We start from the raw sequence: 15,642 nt of genomic DNA, 5'->3' as shown, positions 1-15,642 counted from the left end.
TACTGCATATAAATAATTCAGAGAAAATTGGCTGCCAGCATGAAAAAAGATGACTCCTACCTATACTATAAAAAGCAATAAATAGGTAAAAAATAGGTAACTCGGGATGGTTTAAGTGTCTAAAGTGAAAAGTAATACTTTCAAACTTTCAGATGTAAATAGTGACTATCTTCCTAATTAATGGCAAAATACAAAAGAACTGTAAAAACACAAAACCAAAATGATAGTGTAAGAAGCTAATGAACTTGACTATATTATAATTAAAATAAACTTTGATTCAAGAAAATGTCACAATAAACATAACAAAACAATAGGACAGCAAGTATTTGCTGTGGGTATAAAGCAAGGAGATCAGGATCCAGTATGCATGTGTGTATCCACACATTTATTGTTTTTCTAAAACCCATTGAGAAAACCCAGAATTTGCAGAAATGTGCAAAATGAAATATATACTGAGGGGTATATATACTGAAATATATACTGAGGGGTGCCTGGATGGCTCAGTGGATTAAGCCTCTACCTTCAGCTCAGGTCATGATCCTGGAGTCCTGGGATTGAGCCCTGCGTAGGGCTCCCTGCTCTGCAGGAAGCCTGCTTCTCCTTCTCCCGCTCCCCATGCTTCTGTTCCCTCTCTCGCTGTGCCTCTCTATAAAATACATAACAAAATCTTAAAAAAAAAAAACAAAGTGGAGGCCAATTTGACAATAACAACTAAATTTGTATACTATTGAAACCTATGATTCCAACATATCTTAAATATTGTACTATATCCTAACCAAACTCTTTTATCCATGTGTAAAGGGTTTCATATAAATGTTCATTTCAGCTTTGTTTATAATAATGTAGAATTAGAAAACTATATTCATGACAAAATGATAGATAAACTTTATAAATTCATTAATGTTTAACGTTAATGTTTCATTAACTTGAGTTACTATATACATCTATTTTTGATAATTCCTAGCAAATTAGGAAAGGTAGGGCGCAACCTGAATTTTGTGAAGATTATATATATGTATTCTTTTAAATCAATTTACAAATAGGAGTAATTTGGGGGCTTTTTTATTTGAGAGATAGAGTGAGCACACACCAGAAGGGGTGAGGGGCAGAGGGAGAGAGAGAACTCAAGCAGACTCCCTGCTGAGCACAGGGCTTAATTTCATGACCCTAAGATCATGACCTGAGCCAAAATCAAACTTCAGACACTTAACTGACTGAGCCACCCAGGTGCCCCTTGGTGCATGATTTTGAAGATCAGACTCAAGGATGTCCAGCACCATTACTAAATTTGACATAGCATTGGTCTTGACTCCTGCGTAATGGAAGAAAATAAAATAAGAGGTACAACAATTGAAAGGGGAAAAAAAATTATTTGATTTCAATTTGAATGCATATGTATGTAGAAAATCTGACAGAACCAACAGATAAATGTTAGAACTGATAATTATTATAGATCACCAGTACGTAAACATAAATATACAACAACATTATTCATAATACTGTAATTTCTTATCTTGGAGTTAACTAGAAAATAACTAAGATAACTGCGAAAAATAAAAGCAACTTGAAGATTCTATTAAAGGGTGTAAAAAAAATTCTGGCTAAACATAGAGTCATTCCATGTTTCTTAGTTAAGCAACAAAATAGAAATCTAATAGAGTTTCAGTTAAGTTACCAGCTGAGTATTTTTGAGGAACTTGGTATACTTATTTTAACATTAGTGTAAAATAACAGAGAACCTCCAATATCCAAGTCAACTTTGAATAAGAGGGGCAAAAAAGGCCCTTTAGAGTTACTCATGATAACCTCCATCTCTCTGACTCCCAGACCGTTTGGCTTCCTTGTGGCACAAGGAGTTCTTTGACTTGTTCTAGCCCATGAGTGGTGATTGGATGTGATGTACGCCATTCCCAGCCTGAGCGTTAAATTGCTGGTATGAGACTTGAGGACTTCTCTTCTCTTCCAGGAATGACAGTCAGCAGAGAGGGAGACTGGTGACTGTCCCATCAGCCTAGGACTTTTAACTTTCAGTTTCAACAAACTTTCAGTTTCTGTTTTTTACTTAACAGAACCTAATCTATCCTGACTGATGCAAGCGTGAAATTACCCAGCTAGGTATTCGGACATAAGGATAGAAAGAGTTTGGTATTTGTGCGAGATGAAGGGAACAGCGGCAGAGAATACAACACATAGACAGAAGCCCAGGAATATATGTCAACAAATCAATGGGTCTATTCCATGGATAGACAATTTCTCCTTAAAAACAAAAACCCAACAAAACCCTGGATTATGGTCTAACTTAATCTGCAGTAACTGACATGCCATGAGGCCCTAGAGGGAAGCAGTTGACACATTCAAATGACGTAGTTAAAAGAGTTTAATGAAAAGACTGTGTGCACAGTGGTGGAGGTTAAGGGACCCCACCAAGGCACGGTGAAAGAGTGAAGGACTGGCCACAGGAAAGAGCCACTTCTACCCCTGAGCTGAACGAGATGTGAAGAGGGAGTCTGTCACCAGAACCCAGCAAGTATGACCGCCATGATACAAGAGATTCTGGGCAGGAGCTCTAGCCTTTGTAGCAAGGCACCAGTCTCTGCAAATCAAGCCAGCAAATGAGGATAGGTCAAAAGCAATCAACAACTCAGCTTCTATCCTACCCTCACACTGCCTGCTGACTCCTCACTGCTAAAACCTCAGAGGAAGCTTAGGATGAGGAAATCCAGGTGATAGAGTTCAAGGGTTCTTCGCAGGGCAAAGTAGGGTAAGACTAATGAAGAGGGGAGAGACATAAAAGAAAATCTAGCAAAAGTGGGTTGAGAATAAATAGTTGAGGTGGAATTCTAGTTTGTTCTTTTCGCTTGCGTCACAGTTAACCACAAAGGAGATAAAGTGATAGCTGGGAAAAACACAGGATCAAAGAAGACTTTTATAGGATCTTCCTATATGTTCCAGTAGTAGGGAAAAAAAGTGAAAAACTGAAGAGCCAGTGAAAACCAAAAGGAGAATCAAATGACTCCATGTTAAGGGTGTTAGGACTGACTAAAGAACAGAAGGCAGAGATGACATAAATAACTTGGTGGGCCAACCTAAACATTTGATTGCCGTAATTAATTGACCCTCCTTTAACACTTCCGGTGCTAGTCACAGGTTTATTCAGAGGTTACTTGGCCTCCTGGTCACCTTCCACTCCTGTGAGAAGTCGAAGTTGTTCTGTGGTTAATTGGTAGTTTCACACTCTTACACAGACAAACTTTTTCCTCACAGGAGCTCCTGGCTTCCCTACCATTATTTATCTGGTTTTATTTTCTAAATTCATTACTCTTTGATGCTAATGTTTCTCTGTATTGGGAGAATATACATAGGTCCAGCATTGTTCCTGGGGTTTATATACCTACTTTTAGATCAAAGGTCAAGGCAACTTCATGTTTTTGATCTACAAGGTAGATGAGAGTCTAACCAAGGTCTTGTGGACTCAGGAAGTCAGGCTGGTGTTCTTGAACTTGACTCTCCTCTGAAAAAGAACTTCACCAACCTTACTCCATTGACAAGCTCTCCTATTTCACTCCTCCTGGGATTTGTTTTCGTGAGACTTTGGAGAGAAATTTTAAAACTGCAAACATTTTAAATGTGATGTCCATTTAAGTTTCAGGTTTTCTTTTCTAATAGCAAAATTTCTTTCTTTCTTTTCTTTCTTTTTTTTTTTTGGTCTCATACAAGATAATAGGAAGATTTCAATTAAAATTTTTAAAAAGAGCTCTGGTTATTTTCAGTCACAGTGAAATGAATACTAAGAAACATGTACCAAAAGGACAAAAAAAATGCCAAAAACATTGAAGATCAATCAGAAAAAAAATCTATTTTTTCCTCCTAAAATTATGTTCTTTCTGGCTTTGTCTCAGAAAGAAAGAATTTCTTTATGTAACAGAACACAGAGAGAATGTGCAGGCTTGTCCTACTTTCATAGAACTCTTAAATCATATTAGGCCTGAAAGCTTGCCTTATTGTATAAAATATCTCTTTGAATCTGGGTTATTTCAAATAAAGGACTTAATGAAAGCTTACAGAACTCGTCTCCCATGGAAAAGAAAAATTAATGAAAACATAACAAAATGCCTCCTCCCTCAGTCCCCACTAAGCCCTGAGACATGAAAATGTATTAGGATATCACCGCATAGCTTTGAATAATAGAGGCTTGGATATATATGTAAACAGAGAATGAAATTCATACACTGACATAAAAGCATTTATTTTGGGTGAAACTATAGGAGAAAAAAATCCGAAAATATCTCAATTTGGTGGCCTCAGCCTACTTTAGAGGGAAGATCGAGTCAGACCTAAGAAATCTCTTTCTTCAGATGTATGTGGAAATGATATTTACCTTGTAGGTTTGCTGTAAAGATGCGAGATATTTTATAAATTCATTCATTAAGCATCTAATAGGGACTAGAGGCCTTTTCTGTGGGCTAATAAGACAAGGATGTAAATAAGGCACAGTCCTTGCAATTAAAGACTGTAGAGTATTACATAAAGTAACACAAGAGTTGTTCAATAAATCAAATACGTTGCTGCCATTCAAATTAATTTTAACTCCCTACATATAATAAGAAGTTTAGTTCATAAGCATGGAGGTTCTTCAAAAAGTTGAAAATAGAACTACCCTATGACTCAGCAATTGGACTACTGGGTATTTACCCTAAAGATAAAAATGTAGTTATCTGAAGGGGCACGTGCACCCGAACGTTTATAGCAGCAATGTCTATAATAGCCAAACTATGGAAAGAACCTAGATGTCCATCAACAGATGAATGGATAAAGAAGATGTGGTATATATACACAATGGAATACTATGCAGCCATCAAAAGAAATGAAATCCTGCCATTTGTGATGACGTGGATGGAACTAGAGAATATCATGCTTAGAGAAATAAGTCAATCAGAGAAAGACAACTATCATATGATCTCCCTGATATGAGGAAGTGGTGATGCAACATGGGGGGTTAGGGGGGTAAGAGAAGAATAAATGAAACAAGATGGGATTGGGAGGGAGACAAACCATAAGTGACTCTTAATCTCACAAAACAAATTGAGGGTTGCTGGCGGGAGGGGGGTCAGGAGAGGGGGGTGGGGTTATGGACACTGGGGAGGGTATCTGCTATGGAGAGTGCTGTGAAGTGTGTAAACCTGGCAATTCACAGACCTGTACCCCTGGGGATAAAAATACATTATATGTTTATAAAAATTTTTTTTTAATAAAGAAAAGAAGTTTAGTTCATAAATTAAGGCTTTGGATAGGAAATTAGTAAGCATTTATTCCCTTTCTTGACTGTTCCTTGTCTTTCCAAGAAAGCTTAATGAAAGCTTACAGAACTCGTACAGAACCCATATATCTTGAGTCCCCTCAATCCCCAGGTCCCTTTCCCCCTCCCCATGTATGCTCACAAGCATGCACAAAATTTTGGCACACAATCACTATCACTTAATCTATTATGACCATTTTGTCAATAATCTTAGACTGTCTTGCTGCAAACATCTAATCTAGCTATGTGACTTTTGGCAAATTAGTCTACCTAAAATTTACAGTCTCCTTTCTTGAAAGTGAAGTTAAAAATATTTCTATTTCACATGCTTGAGGAAAAATGAGATATTATGACAAAGTTTGCATTATATCATTGGTATTCATCATTCAGAGTGTTATAATATTGTTCTCTTGATTATGGATTACTGTATACTTAAACTGTGAGTAGAAAATGGTATTTCTGGAGATATGTTTGGTTTGAAGAACCATCTTTTCTTGAAAACCAAGTCCATTGAATTTTATTGTAAAAAATTTTACATATTTACATCTGATCACAATGTGTTTTACAAATCCTGTCTTAGAAATTCTCTAATTCCTTAGTATAGTATGTGTGAGGAAAAAGTTCTAGATCTAAGCGTTTATAGTCATCTGTGAGACAGAGGTGGAAAATTGTCAGGCAACCAACAGAGCCGGGTACATGGTGTCATTTTCATTGTCTGAGCAATATGATAAGTTGAGTCAACTTCATGAGATCTTACAGTGAAGGTAATAGGAACTGAGTTTAATACACTATAAAATTAAATAAGTTAGTCCCATTTTTGCTTCCCTTTTTCAAACATTAAATTACCAGGATAAATCTTCAAAACCTGTGGTTTTTCACCCCTTCTATTTAATCCTACATATAATGAGGTAAGAGGTAAGAACCTTTGCTCAGAAGACATGTTTCTGAGAATTCAGTTTAAAACCTATCAATGGCTTGAGAAACAATGATTTTCCAGGAAAGAACATTCAGTGCAAATAAGGTTACCAGAGGTAGCGAAAGATCTAGTAGCTTTCCCTGCTACTTCAAGACATGGGGTAAAGAAAAGAGAAGTGCCAGTTACAGATAATTATTGAGTACTAAGTCCAAATTATCAAGTACCACCTTGAATTTTTGGAAGAGAGAGAAATAATTTCAATATGGAAGGTAAAATTATTATGGACTGTAAGGTGGGGTTAATATACCTGCTTGGAAATGACAGAGAAAGGGTGGTGAATAGAACAGATTATAGTGAGCTTGCTTCCTCTCTCTAACAAGCTCAGCAAAGTGGAAAAAAAGGACTCTCTTTTTTAGAAATTTCTATTTTAAAAGTATTGACTCATATGAATATCTTGAGATGTTCTGTTTTGTTACTTTACTCTCAGTAAATTGAGCAATTGACCAAAGGGTATAGATTTGCTTGTGAAGTGTAAACTGTTTCTTCTAGAACTGATCCTTCATTGTATCATTGTTGTGACAGAAGAAGAAGAAATGCTCATTGAGTAGTTAGCATTTCAGGCCCTGTGCTAACAAATATATAGATATAGATATATATTGGGATTATATATATATAACAATGCATTTATTAAGCTTGCATTTAAAAAATTCATTATTTAGATTTGAAACTGAGAATAGAAACAATTGAAAGGAAGGAAAGTACAATTATACATGAGGGAAAATACATCACCATTTTGGCTGTTAACAGGTGTTAGGACATTAACAAGACTTTCTGTAATGTAAACAGAAAATATTATTTAGAATAAAAGATGTTTAGTAAAGGGCTAGGACTAAATCATATTTAGATATTATCAGAAAATGTTCACAAATTTATTATCCTATAAAGCTGAGATATTATAAATAGTTCATAAATGATCTTATTATATGCCATCACTTTACAATATGAGGAAGTACAAGACAGAGTTATTTAATGACCAGCATGCCATCCAGATTTCCTGGTTTTGAATTCTACATTAATTCCACTTTGGACTTTGCTTAGATTCGGAATGGGGTGATAGGAGCTAAGTAACAAATTCCGAGGTGACAGACTCTCAGGGCTAAATATGAATCCTACCTAACACCAATTCAGACTTCACTAGCCAGTACCTGTGACCTGAGGCATTGGTATATAGTGTTTATTAATAGAAATTTGCAAGGAAACCGAAGTGTTGATGAGAATTTTATTCATTCTATGCTTTTTTTTCCCTTACACAAACTTTCCTTTTACAAAATGCCCTTTTCCTTTCTTTTCTTTTTTACATTTTATTCACTTTCAGTTCATTAAAAAATGCCTCTAAAGAAGCTTTTTGCCTAAAATGGTCTTGCATTGACAAAAGCTGCTCAGGTTGCAATAGATGTCTTAGAATTCTGAGAAAGAGTAAACCTCGATTTATACTATTGTGCTCTTTAGTAGTTCAGGTATGATAATGTTAAAAAAAAGATTTTGTCAATCCATAGTCACTTTTTAAAATAATTTTGTATGTTCAAATGGTTTCCATAGGATCTCATACAATTGTGAATATTTCAGGAATTAGTTGTTGCCATTTTCTTGTTTAATGTAAACAACCCATGTAATTGATGTAATGTATACACATGGACAATAACTTCTAGCTAAGGTTTTATTTTTTTTAAAGATTTTATTTATTTAAAAAAAGATTTTATTTATTTATTTACAGAGAGAGAGATCACAAGTAGGCAGAGAGGCAGGCAGAGAGAGAGGGGGAAGCAGGCTCCCCGCTGAGCAGAGAGCCTGATGAGGGGCTTGATCCCAAGACCCTGGGATCATGACCTGAGCCAAAGGCAGAGGCTTTAACCCACTGAGCCACCCAGGCGCCCCCTAGCTATGGTTTTAATAACCCAGAGTAAGGGGTACCTGGCTGGTTCAGTTGGTAGAGCATGTGACTCTTGATCTCAGAGTCCTGAGTTCAAGCCCCATGTTGGACGTGGAGCATTTCTGTTCTCCAAAAAACAAAACATTTTTTATTCATACATGTGTTTGTTTATTTATATATTTATTTAGAAGTATAGTTAACATAATGTTATGTTAGTTTTGGGTGTACACCACAATGATTCAACAATTCCACACATTTCTCAGTGCTCATCACAGTTAAAAGTATAAAAACTGTGTAAGAAAATAAAACATTTTCTTAAGAGCATAGAGCGCTGGACTTAAAATCAGAAGATGTAGATTAAAGTCCTGCCTGAAACCCTTAGCCATTTGGCAAGTTACTTAAAACAACTAAGCCACTGTGTTCATACCTATAAAATGGGGGTTATAGTGACCTAATTTCTTGTTGTGAAAGAATTATTGTGTTCTGTTAATGGTCATGTTTTCTTAAAATGCTCTTCTCTAAAAATATAAATCAGATGGAGGTATAGATAGAGCATGTGTATAAATGACTTACACGTTTTTCAAGATAATCTCTGTGTGTGTGTATGTAACACACACACATACATACACACACACTTTTTTTTTCTGAGGAAAAAAGTGAGAAGAGCACTGCATATCTTAATGGAGAATAAAGCACAGAGAGTGTGAAAGAAGAAAGCTGTGCAAGATAAAAATAAGTCAGTTTGACAGTTATATTTTGTTGGAGCACTTCAGCTAAAGAGATAGAAGGACACAAACAATTTTAATAGAATTCAATTATTCATGGTCTTTGTCAAAAAATGATTGTACTGTTTTTTTCTGAATTTAATGAAGGAGATAGGTCATGGTGAAATAGTTTAATTTCAATAAATATTTTACCCTATTCACTTATAAAAGATCTCCCAAAGTCTAGAAGCAGAATGGAAAATATTAGGAGATTGAGCAATTGTGATTTTCAGTACCATATTCCAATTTTAAATTTCATTAACTCTCTGCTTAAAGGAAATCAGCACACTTCCACTTTCTTCCACATTCCTCTTTGATTTCATTAAGTTATTTTCCTTCTCTCTTCTCTCCTTCCTCCTTCCCTTCTCCCTCCATCTAACCTCCTTCTCTCCCTTCCTTCCTTCCTTTCTCTTATTAGTATAACCTCTATTTCCTCTGCTCCTGGCTTTTAAATATTGTGGAAAAGCTGCTTTTTCTTGTCTATCACTGTATTCATTCAGGGGACTTCTTCCCCCGGGTCCCTTTAAAAAATGTTTTCTATATTTTTGAAGTCGCTTAAATGGGGATATATCAGTGCATCACCTAATCAATATTACCAGGAATACAGGATACTCTTTTGATCCATAGGTTTACTCTTCTGTTACTTCAGATAAATACCTTTATATTTTAAGTAAATGTGATTTTCTAGTCTCTTGAATTTCCTTTTTCTGCGTCATCAATTATATTGCCTCCTATTTCTCAGTTCCACGGATCTATCGCTGATTTCTTCCTTCTTTTCTCTGTTTTCGTTTGTATAGTATCCTCGGGCTTTCTGCACTCTCTGTGAATAGTATTGATTTCTATCTTATTCAACTTTTTTCCATGATGTTCCTAATTGACTGAACGTCTTAAAATACAAATACAAATATTTGTATTTCAGCACTGTAACCCCATTTTTTGGCATCTCGTTTTTGAACTACGCTCCCAACATCCTTTCATCCCTTCCCCTTCTATTTTCCTCCTTCTTTCTAGTCTCAAATCGCAGTTATGCATCCTGTTGTAGGACAAATGTCTTCTCCAGCGGAAGATTGATTATTGATCTGGAGCTGCTGCCCCCTTGTGGCGACAGTGCACGGGAGGTTTCTGCCGCCGTCCCGCTGCCGCTCCAGGTGACAAAGGCATTTGGAACGAGTGAAAGGGCAGACGTGATGGACAGCGATGACTCACAGTTAACGTGGTCTCAGCGGGCATGTCCATTTCTTCCTTTAATAGAAACATTAAAGAGCAAGCTGGAACAGTCTTCCAACAGGAGAAAATTACCAAGAACTTCACAAGTACCATACTGTGAAGAGCGTGAATTTAACCTTCCAAGAAAGAAGCAGGCAATGTGATGATTTGAGCACTGTAATTAGCAAGCTTAATTCTACCTTTTGTCCCATAGGAGACGGTGGAAAACAGCAACAAATACCACATGCTTAGCGTGTGGGGTTTTCAGGGCTGGAAAAGAGGAATGTGACCTATAAAAGTGAATTTCTCCCAGAGAAAAAGATCCGTCCTGCTGTTTTTATTCCTGCACACTCATTAATGTCTTCAGTTCTGTCCACAACTTCTATTGAATAGTGGGAGTGAATTTTCCATGGCTCCTTCCTTACCTGTATAGTGAGAATCCTCTTTTTCCTCTCCATCCCAGGTGTGGGTTTGAGAGATGGTGTTCTTTCCACTTCTGTATGGCTTTGAAGGAAAGGCAGGGTGCTGATTCACCTACAAATTTGCTGGCCTGGTTGATGAGATTTTGCCCTACCTTTTGCATTTGATTAAATGTGGTTTTTAATGCTGGCGTTCACTCCACCAAGCCAAGATATGTCTTATTCCCAGGAGAAGATAGTCACTGCTTTGGGTTTTTCACTTACTTCACCTTAGAGCTCCAGGAAATGAGCCTAGGACGTTTTTCCTGATTCTACCAAAACTCTCAGATCTTCTGAGTGATGAGCCAGGGTTGCCAATCTTAAAGTTGACATTTTCCTCTCAACATTACTTTAACCCTCATAGACTCTGACACGGAGTTATTTTCATTATCATTATTTTTCAGAACTCTTGTCCTTTCTCATTGTATTTTTGCCATTCACCCAAGAATTATTCAATGGAAGGCTTTTTGTATGTGATCAATGTTTATAACACCTTCCTTTTATAGAACTTACTGATATCTCCTTTGTAACTCGGTATGTGATCAATGTTGGGAATGTTCCATATATAATTGAGAAAAAATATATATTCCTTATTATCAGGGTGTGGTATTTAATAAATGGACATGAGATATGCTTTGCTGACTATAATGTCTCAATATTCTATGTCTTTGCTTCTTTTGGTCTACGTGGCCTGTCTTGTATTTTAAGTATTGTATAGAAGTCTTTTACTATTATTCTCACACATCTCCTTACAACTTTCATACGTCATGTTGTAGTTTCAGTCTTATTTAAGTGGTACATACATCTCATAATTGTTGTATCTTCATCAGGAATTATTTATCCTTAGCTTGATCAAATGCCCCTTTTTGTCTTATTTACTGAATTGTGCCCTAAATTAAATTGTCTGATAATAACAGTTCAACCCTTACTCTCTTATCATTTCCATATACCTGGTATGCTTTTGGTTGATGTATTTTTCACTATTTGAACCAAAACTAAATTTTATCATAGAGTTAAGTTGCTTTATGAGCCAGTCTGAAAGTCTTTTTTAAAATAGGCTAGCCAAACCTAATCATGTTTATGGATATGATCGATACGTTTGATAGCAACTCTGTGTTTTGTTTTATAATTATTGTGTGTATTTATTATATTTCTTTTTCAATTTGGTGTCTTTAATTTGAAAAAGAATTCCATAATTAAGATGTGTATCTTTGCTTGAATTATTTCCTTTTTACTTATATATTTATTTATATATACCACTTATAATTCTTGTTCTTACTTCACCATTTACCATCTGGTTTGCCAATTTTAAGTTGCATCCTTTGTTATGTACCTGTTACCTATATAAAAATCTCACTCTACTTTCCCCTTTCTCTCCCTCTGCATCCACCTATTTTGAGTTTTATTCTTAAAAATGTCAGAATACAACTGTCAAATAAATAAATATATATATATTTTTAAAAAAGAAATATTAAATTTCTAATGTTGATAGCTATAATGCACACAATTGTTCTTTGAGGACCCTGCACTTTTTTAAGAGTGTAAAAGAAGCCTGAAACCAAGATGTCTGAGAACAAGTGATCTATATCCAAACTTAAAAACCTTCGATAGGTTCCTCCTGTCCTAATATAGGAACCAAATTCTTAACATGGTACCAATGGTACCAATTAATAATATGTTATAAACACATGAACATACACTTAGTTCCTCAGTCCCATAATGTTCCCTCCTGTGAACACACGTTCCCTCTCTGCAGCATGTTCCTAATCTATTTCAACTAGTTAACTCTTCCTCATCTTTCTGGTTTCAGCTCAAGCAGTACTTCTGCAGGCTCTCTTGGAACCATGCTCTTGTATTTCATTACCTTTCTGCATTTTCTAATTTTACATTTATTGCTGAAAACGATCGTTAAGTCTTTCTTCCCACAGCTAGGTGGACATGCTGTAAAACTGATAGGCATGTGTGTCTTGGCTCACTGTTATAATCATTTTTCCTAACAGAGTGCTTATCTGGATAGGATAGGAAATAAAATAGCTGTTGGCGACTGGGGAAGTGGGTGCATAAAATGAATTGACAGAAGAAGGGGGGAAATCATTAAAGAACATGACCGGGCATGAATATCTTCTTCAGTGATACAAAGAGCCAAGATAAACTCTTGAAAGAAATACATTGGATTCATTTTAGTCACGCATGGTATTTTCCCTTGCGTAATTTCATTACTATATTCTCGTTGGCTATTTCTTTTATAAAGGAAAAGAAAGGAAGTAGGAAGAACATATAATGACATTTAGTTGTGATAGCAAATGTTCCTGTGCAAACCTGGTAATGAAAAATTGTTAGCAAATAACTCCTGTATTTCACATGACTGATTTTCTATAGATTATATTAAAATTATATTATTTTTATGGATATCTGTCTTCTTGTAGTCTCCTCTTTTTACCTAATAATCTACAGTTAAATATTATTTGTTGACTCAAATTTCTTCCATACCTCCCTGTTTACTAGCCTGTCATTATATTAAGACACTTTGCTGAAAGTGTGTAATTCATCAGTCTCCCCAAGAGATCTTACACCTCTTATGGGCTCACTGTATTTTATTCATTTGTGTATCCACAGGATACAGTAAGGTGTTCAGCACTTGATAAACAATAAATGAATGTATGAATGGATTATTGAATTAAACATTTAATAGCTATTTCATATTCCTTAACACTTTTATTAAATTCTTTCAGTCAAAACTCAGGTAATGGGAGAAATCAAGATTGCATTGAAGAAGGAAATGAAGACGGATGGTGAACAACTAATAGTTGAGATTCTCCAGTGCAGAAATATCACCTATAAATTTAAATCTCCCGATCACTTACCAGGTATCTAATTTCATGATAATGAGCTGTGTCATATATCTAGGAAGTCTGTAGCAATATTTCCTAAATAATCTGGAAAATGTAGAGTAAAATTTGGGCTGTACACCAGATATATCTGAAAAATGGAAAATAATAATTCATTTCTGGGGGACCTGGATGGCTCAGTTGGTTAAAGCTTCGGCTCAGGAGCTCCAGGTCCTGGGATCGAGCCCTCTGTCGGGCTCCCTGCTCAGTAGCGGGTCTGCTTTCTCTCTCTCTCTCTTGCTCTCCCTCTCTTTCTGTGCTTCCCCACTGCTCATTCCTTCTGTCTCACAAATAAATAAAGAAAATCTTAAAAATAAAAAAAAAAGAATTTCTCTTCTACAGAACAAGTTGATATTTTACTACTTTTTTGGCTGAATTTCTCAACACATAAACTTAAAGTAATGTATTTACCATGCAACAGGAAAAACGAATTGCTAAGAAAATTGGTGTATCTTTTAATCACTTTATGTTGTCTGAAACAAATCAAGCACAATCTGCTGGCTTTGTGTAAAATATAGGAGAGCTCCCAGTGTACAATTGTAATTCTTTCAATAGAAAATTGTATGAGTCATGGACACTTCACAAGCTGAATTCTTATTTTCAGATTTATATGTAAAAATATATGTGATGAACATCTCTACCCAAAAAAAGGTGATCAAGAAAAAAACGAGAGTATGCCGACATGATAGAGAGCCTTCGTTCAATGAAACTTTTAGATTCAGCCTCAGTCCTGCTGGACATTCTCTTCAGGTAACTCTATATTATACTGCTACTATTTTAAAACTTTTGTTCGTACAGGATTTGTTTTCCATTCAGTTATTTAACATGTGTTTACCGATCCTACAGTCTGTGATATTTTACAAGTTAATGACTTCTTAGAGGTGTCTTTCCGGGGGCCCTTGAGAATCCCACAGCTCACTCCCCCATCCAGTTAGCTACCAAGTCTTCTCTATTCTGACCACGCAGTTTATTTTATATAGATTTGTTTCCATGCTCACTGCCACTAATCTTCTTCGAGTCCTCATCTCTGTTACTCAGATCATTTTAGCAGTATACCCACCCTCCATGCCATCCGTGTCTTACCCTCTTAATTCATTCCATCACACTGCTGGAGGAGGTATCTTCTAAAAACACTGACTAGGAAGGTGTGGGGGATGGATGAAATAGGTGAAGGGGGTGGCGGTATACTGATTGTGAAGGGCACTGAGCAATGTATAGAACTACCGAATCATGATGTTGTACCCCTGAAACTAATATAACACTGCATGTGAAGTATACTTGAATTAAAAGTCAGTAGGCAGATAGGTAGATAGATAACAACACTGACTAGTATGTTCCATTAAAACCCTTCAGTGACTCACCAATACCTGGCCTCATTCATACTCCTCTAAGGTGAGCCCTGATTATACTGATTTAATCTCATCTCCTTGTATACTTCCCAACACATTCTATGCTCCAGCCACACCACAATCTTTGCAAATCAGGTTAAGCCTCCAGTGTTTTGCTCCTATTTTTCTTCCCCTTCACTATTCTCCATCTCTCCCCACTCATCCCTCTGTCCACAATCTTTCAGTGTAAACTCAGCCCTTTACTGAGGACCCCAGGTCCAATTCATCACACCTTATTCACATGACATTTTGCTTAACCTATTGGGCTGTCAAGCTTGATCCATGCTGCACAATTATTTATATACTTACCTGTCACTGCTTCCATACCTTCTTCTTCTCTAGGGCAAGGCCTGGCTTCTGTTGCTCTTTGTTCTACAGCCCCATACAAGGCTGGTGCAGAGTTGTGTCCTCAGTAGATGTAGGGACAAGGAATGAAAGAGGGAAAAGGAGGCAGGAGGAAAGATGAAAAAAATAAAGGGAGAAGAAGACTATGGTATTGGCACTTAAGGGCCGACACTAAAGACAAATATAAGAAATATTACCAAGCTAAAACTGTGTTGAGAGCATTGACCGACATTAGAGTAGAAAGAAATAATAATAATAATGATGATGATGATGATGATAATAATAATAAAAGTAAAGGATACCTTGGAGTCTGTATGAACAACTGTGTCATCCACAGAGATTAAGTAGTTGGAGAGGGGACCTTGAGGGAGAATGATCACACATTTGTTTGAAAGGTGATACATTTGATGAGAAAGCAGGATCCAAGTGAAAACCTACCTTGTCATCTGAA

At 36.2% G+C, this 15,642-nt stretch overlaps 1 protein-coding gene across 4 annotated transcripts in view; it reads left to right on the top strand.

Annotated features, from left to right (window-relative positions):
* The window catches only part of PCLO (piccolo presynaptic cytomatrix protein), a 408,014-nt gene that overhangs the window by 386,725 nt on the left and 5,647 nt on the right, over positions 1-15,642 (top strand). For all 4 annotated transcript variants that reach the window (XM_045089737.1, XM_045089734.1, XM_045089735.1 and 1 more), the window contains 2 exons: positions 13,303-13,437; positions 14,063-14,208. In XM_045089737.1, coding sequence (XP_044945672.1) covers positions 13,303-13,437; positions 14,063-14,208 — 281 coding nt within the window. The remainder of the gene's footprint in view (positions 1-13,302; positions 13,438-14,062; positions 14,209-15,642) is intronic.

The sequence above is a fragment of the Mustela putorius genome, unplaced genomic scaffold (genome assembly GCF_011764305.1).
Source record: "Mustela putorius furo isolate JIRA1106 unplaced genomic scaffold, ASM1176430v1.1 tig00003845_pilon_pilon_pilon, whole genome shotgun sequence".
In the NCBI taxonomy this organism is placed as follows: Eukaryota; Metazoa; Chordata; class Mammalia; order Carnivora; family Mustelidae; genus Mustela; species Mustela putorius.
Note: the sequence above shows the minus strand (reverse complement) of the source record. Positions and strands in the feature narration are given on the sequence as shown.